The sequence below is a fragment of the Gekko japonicus genome, unplaced genomic scaffold (genome assembly GCF_001447785.1).
Source record: "Gekko japonicus isolate JY-2015 unplaced genomic scaffold, Gekko_japonicus_V1.1 scaffold1306, whole genome shotgun sequence".
Lineage (NCBI taxonomy): Eukaryota > Metazoa > Chordata > Lepidosauria > Squamata > Gekkonidae > Gekko > Gekko japonicus.
Window position 1 is genome coordinate 27013 of NW_015165278.1, and position 6047 is coordinate 33059.

A 6047-nucleotide genomic window follows, 5' to 3' on the forward strand; every position below is an offset into this window, starting at 1 on the left:
CCATCCCCGGCTCCGCCCCTCTCCAGCCGCAGCCGGCGGGCGGGCAGGCGCCTCCTTGGAGAGGTTGGCCAAAGGCTTGCGCGGCGGCGGCTGCGGGGGGCGGGCGTTGGGACAACGGAGTGGTGGGAGGCGGGGGAGGAAAGGGACCGATTTACCTGTTGAACTGCCGCCGGTCGTGCAGCAGCCTGGAAGCGGTCAGGAGCAATGTTCCCTCTAAGCTGTGGAGTCTTGTGAGCAAAAATTCTACTTTGTGAGCTACTGGCATTAAAGCTGTGAGCGAGTAATTTGGCTACTGCATAAATTAGTTTGCTCTGGAGCCCTCCTTCCTGAGCTAAGACAAAAACTGTGTGAGCCAGAGGCTAAACAATCGTGAGCTAGCTCACACTAACTCAGCCTAGAAGGAACACTGGGCAGGAGGAGCACCGTGGATCGCCTCCGTCTGCCCCTGGAATCAGGGATTGTGCTCTGAGAGGAGAGAGGGCTGGAAAAAAGCCTTATAAAATTTCCTGGTGGCAGCCGGATACCCAAAGTAAAATAAAATAAAAGGAACACTTTTAAAGAAACCCAGACCTCCCCAGTTAAGGGGTCGTCACAGAAGGTTTAGGGCCTGGGTCAAAGTCCCGTTTTCTAAGTTCAGGAGGAGCACCTTAGAGACGAGCGAAATCTGTGGCAGGGCAGGAGCTTCTCTCCCTGAGTCGCTGCTCCCTTCTAAGTTCAGATACAGGACTGCCACTGAAGAAGCCAGCAGTGACTCAGGGAAGCGCCTACCCTGCGACTCATTTTGTTAGTCTTTAAGGTGCTGAAAATTTGTGGCAGGGTTATCAGTCACTGCCCACTTCTTCGGGTATCTGAAGAAGTGAGCCGTGACTCAGGGAAGCCCATATACTGCCACAAACTTTGTTAGTCTTTAAGGTACAAGTGGACTCTTGCTCTTTTCTGCTGCTACAGACTGAAATACACGGCTGCTGCCAGTCCTGACGCTGCCTTGTACCGAATCAGACCCTTGGCCCATCAAGGTTAGTACTACTCAGCCTGGCAGTGGCTCTGTCTTGTGAGCAAGAAAATCAATAAATGTGTACCCTTTGGTACTTAAAAAAAAAGAAAAAAGGTTAGTATATCGTCTATTCAGACTGGCAGTGCCTCTCTCTGGTAGAGGTCTTGCCCGTCATCTACCACCTGATCCTCTTAATTGGAGAGGCTGGGGATTGAACCTGGGACCTTCTGCATGCCAGGCGGGTTGCCCCACCACCCATTCTTCCGTATTATTCAAGCCATGCTTACCCCAACATGGACATAAGTACATGCACAGAGGCCCTTTTATAGTTATTTGTGTACTTCGTTTATAGGCTTTCCTCAGTGGTGACTCAAAGCAGCTTACATTGTTCTCCTTTGCTTCATTTTATCCTTACAGCCCCTGTGAGGTAGGTTAGGCCGAGAGTGTGTGACTGATCCAAGGTCACCCAGCAGGCTTTCATGGCAGAACCTGTGACTCCCAGATTCTACTCTTGACATTCTACACGACACCATACTGGCTTTCAGGGGTTCCAGATGAGTTTTAGCACAAGCACTTCTTATTTAAATTGAGCTTTTGGCATACACAGTTCCCCAAGGGACACACCCACTCCCTAAATTATTGCACTGTATACCCCTCCATATCTCTGTCTCTGTTTTGGCCATGCTCCGCATGGTGTTACTTCAGTTAGTGTCTGTGCTGTCTCCTTTCTCACGTCAGCTCCCTCCCCTCACCGTAGGGATGAACCCATAAGTCATCATTGGTCCGAGGAACCCTATCATTTCAAAATCCTGTGGTATTTTATGCTGCCCTCAAAGCCACGTAACATGGAAACTCCATATTATTCTGTCAACTATCTTGTGAGGAAGATTCGGTTGAGAGAAGAGGAGGAGATTGGATGTATACCCCGCCCTTCACTCAAGAGTCTTTTATGCTGCCCTCAAAGCCACGCAACATGGAAACTCCATATTATTCTGTCAACTATCTTGTGAGGAAGATTCGGTTGAGAGAAGAGAAGGAGATTGGATTTATACCCCGCCCTTCACTCAGAGTCTCAGAGCGGCTTACAGTCACCTCCCCTTCCCCTTCCCCTCCCCACAACAGACAACAGCAGTAAGTGGGGCTGAGAGAGCTATGAGAGAATTGCTCATGAGATAACAGCTCTGAGAGAACTGTGACTGACCCAAGGTCACACCAGCTAGCTGCATGTGGAGAAGTGGGGAATCAAACCCAGTTCTCCCAGATTAGAGTCTTAACCACTGCACCAAACTGGCTCTCTTTGAGCATTCTGTGAATGGCTCTCTGTGAGCATTCTGACTGAGAGGGGATTTGAACTCAATTCCGTCATAATACAAGCTGTCCCATGCTCCCCACATCCCAACGTGGCCAAGCCATTAATAGAATATAAAACATTCTGCATTGATTTGGGAGGGGCTGTGGCTCAGTGGCAGAGCATCTGCTTGACATGCAGAAGGCCCCAGGTTCAATCCCTGGTATCTCCAGTTAAAAGATCCAGCAGTAGGTGATGAGAAAGACCCCTGCCTGAGACCCTGGAGAGCCACTGCCAGTCTGAGTAGACAGTGTTGACTTTGATGGACCAAGGGTCTGATTCAGTATAAGGCAGCTTCATGTGCTCAAGCCCTATGTAGTGCTGAGTCCCCCCCCTCCTGAGTACCAAAAGCAAAATAATAATCATCATCATACATGATCTTCCCACTGCAGTGATCACAAACTTGGATCCATTTCAGCTGGAACGTAATGTATAAAGAGTTTACAACATTGCCAATGAAAACAGAAGGGATTAGATCGACAAGATATTTAGCTGGAAAATGTTAATGCTTTTAAGTTCAGCAGAAATCCAGGAGGCTTCATAAATAAAAGATAAAGGGAAATCTATAAAGCCAAATTTGTGGGGGGGAGGGGTTGTGCATCAAAACTAACATAGCAATACTAAAATATTAAACTGCGCTCCAGCAGCCAGTGTTCAGTGATAATCCATTTAAATATAAAATTCAGCAGAACAAGAAGAACCCATTAAAAGCATTAGAGCTCCTAATGTCCCATTAAAATAATATTTCCCAACACAAATGAGTGTGTGGGTGGAAGATTCAAAAGCCAGCTGGATCAGGGATGACTTGGCCAGTCTCCTAAACAGTAATAAAGACAAGTGCTAAGCTGTCAACCAGACAGTCTCTGGTTCAAATATCACCTTTAAAGGCTAGGAGGCCTTCGCAAGCCACCTTTTCTCAGAATTGAGCCCATGTATGTCATGAAGATGATCATGCTGGCATACCTTACAGGGTTGTTGTTAGGATTGTTGAAAGTGCTTTGAACATGCTTAACTTATATGTTGAGAAGTTTTCAGAAGATGGATTGTTGTCCTTCCTTACATGCCCAGGGAAATGCTGGTCACCACTTTGGGGTCAGGAAGCAAATTTTCCCCAGGCCAGTTTGGCCAGGGATCCTGGAAGGTTCTTTCTTTCTTTCTTTCTTTCTTTCTTTCTTTCTTTCTTTCTTTCTTTCTTTCTTTCTTTCTTTCTTTCTTTCTTTCTTTCTTTCTCTCTCTCTCTCTCTCCCTCCCTCTATTCTTTCTTTCTTTCTTTCTTTCTTTCTTTCTCTCTCTCTCTCTCTCCCTCCCTCTCTCTCTCTCTCCCCCTCCCTCCCTCCCTCCCTCCCTCCTTCCTTCCTTCCTTCCTTCCTTCCTTCCTTCCTTCCTTCCTTCCTTCCTTCCTTTCCTTCCTTTCCTTCCTTGTTGCCTGCCTGCCTGCCTGCATTGTGCAGGGGGTTGGACTACATGACCTTGTAGGTACCTTCCAACTCTATGATTTTCTGATATATAATTTTTAAAGGGCACAACTGCTTTACTTCTCTGGTACCACTTCTGAAGCAGTAAGGGTGAGGCCAAACAGGAACCCCACAAGGACAGCGATCTTTGGATCCAGCTGATAAAGGGTGTTAAAGATAAAACCCATTATGCTGGCATACCCCCAATATCGGTTATTGGCCCTCTTCCCTGGTTTCTTTGTTTGCTGAGGCATAAATATTGAAATAAAAACATGAAAGGAAGAGAATGGCATTCTGCAAAGTGTTTCACATCTGATCTTTTCCCCTGCGAGGTCACAGTGAGATAACTACCTGGGCCTGCCTTCTCCCTCTTCCCTTGAGTTTCTTCATCTTGCTTAGCAAACTGGGATTCTCAAAGGGCCAGTTCGAGCATGCTGTCAAAGCCCCAACGTCCACATCCCAAAGTGGCCCTCAGAGTAGCTTTTGCCAGGGCTTTCATACTCCTCTTTTCATCGTCAGTTGTCAACTGAGGGAAGGACAAACAGTTTCCTCCAGGCTGCCAAGTTGGGTCCAAGGGAGTCTCAGTTGCTGGGGTCCCAACTAGAGTTGCCAGGTCCCCACTGGCCACCGGCAGGGGATGTGGGGGTGGGGTTGCCATATCCAGGTTGGGAGACTCCTGGAGATTTGGGGATGGAGCCTGGGGAGGACAGGGACCTCAGTGGGGTACAATGCCACAGAGTCCACCCTCTAGAGCATCCATTTTCTCCAGGGGGACTGATCTCTGTAGTCTGGAGCTGTAATTCCAGGGGATCCCCAGGTCCCACCTGGAGGCTGGCAGCCCTAGCCTTGTTGAGCCTCTGAATCATTTGGGAATTTTGAGAACAGTAAGTAGGGGCCACCACAAAATGGCTGCCATGGGAGAGCAGCAGGGCCAGTCACACAGTGTCGCCCATTGGGGTGGGGCCATCACAAAATGGCTGCCGTAGAGGGTGAGATCAGTTCTTTATTTTGCTGTTTGGTTTGAGATTCCAAAGAAAGGAATGTTACCCTAGAGATATATACCCCATCACAAATCTATTTCTCGTTTTTATCAGTGCTCCTAATCATCCCTTTGGAAATTGGCTTCCCCACAACTCTGTGTACCCACTGTTGGGGAAAAAAGGACTTTGCGCTGTCTCTTAGCCTCAGACTTCAGAGGTGGACTGTATGAGAGTCAGAGAGATAGATAGGCCAGGACCCTGATCATCCTTCCCTTCTATTGCTCTGATTGTATCGGGAAGGTTCAAGAAAATTCCCTGTAAAGATAGATTGTGCCCCTGTGGGATGGGGGAAATTGAATCCATTGGACATGTGCTATTTTACTGTAAATTCCACTATGACATCTGTGTTGTTCATATTGAACCTGTGTTGGACCCCCTTTTGGGCCAATCTGATGAGCATAAAATTAGTTCTTTATTGTCTTCGCATAATATAGACATTCTGGAACCTGTAGCAAATTTCTTTTATGAGGTATGTAGGAGGAGAGGCTCATATTAAGGCAATTCGGAATGTGATACCCCTCCAGCCTATTTTGAGGCTCTATGCTGCATGTGTATTTGATATTTTATGCCAATAAAGGTATTGTATTTGTATTTGTATTGCTCTGATGCTATCCCTTTGATGTGTAGGCTGGTACTCTCAGGGAATCTTCCTTCCCTCCGGCCTGACATTTTCTCTCCACACTATGCTATACTCCATCTTGGCACCATGAGGAAGGACATGCTTCCTGCATATCCATCCTAGCTAGTTAGATTAGAATCCTATCCCTATCCTTACAGTAAAGGACTCATATTAGTTTTGCAAAGATAAAGAGGCTCCGTGTGTAACTTTGTTTCTTGTCAGCACACACAAACCAGATAGACTCTGCTGTGTTATCTGCCTTGAGCCGTCTGCTAAACCCAAAATCCTTCCCCCACAATGTTTGAGGTAGTGTTTTTTGTTATGAATGAATCATTCCCCTGAACACCTCCCCCTCTTGGTTCCAGGACTTAAAGGGGTGACGTGTGGGCCAGAGACAAATGACAACATTGTTCCACCAGTCCATTCATCGCAGAGTCTTGGCTGTTTTATTCCACAACTGTGGGGCAGCTTCTTAGCTGAACAAACAGGTATTGTGACTTTTCCCCTTTTCAAATGTGTGTGGGGAGGAATAGACAGTACTCTCTGTCAGCTGAATCCCACTGGCACAGTTATTTATTGAATTACTGAATTT

At 47.0% G+C, this 6047-nt stretch overlaps 1 protein-coding gene and 1 non-coding gene across 2 annotated transcripts in view; one reads left to right on the forward strand and one right to left on the reverse strand.

Moving 5' to 3' along the window:
• Positions 1-3984, reverse strand: part of FUT4 (fucosyltransferase 4) — a 5335-nt gene extending 1351 nt beyond the window's left edge. Inside the window, exon 1 of the mRNA XM_015410275.1 lies at positions 3878-3984. Coding sequence (XP_015265761.1) covers positions 3878-3984 — 107 coding nt within the window. The remainder of the gene's footprint in view (positions 1-3877) is intronic.
• TRNAV-GAC lies at positions 2443-2514 on the forward strand. The gene has a single exon. It is a non-coding gene; the product is annotated as a tRNA-Val (tRNA).
• Positions 3985-6047: the final 2063 nt, after the last annotated feature.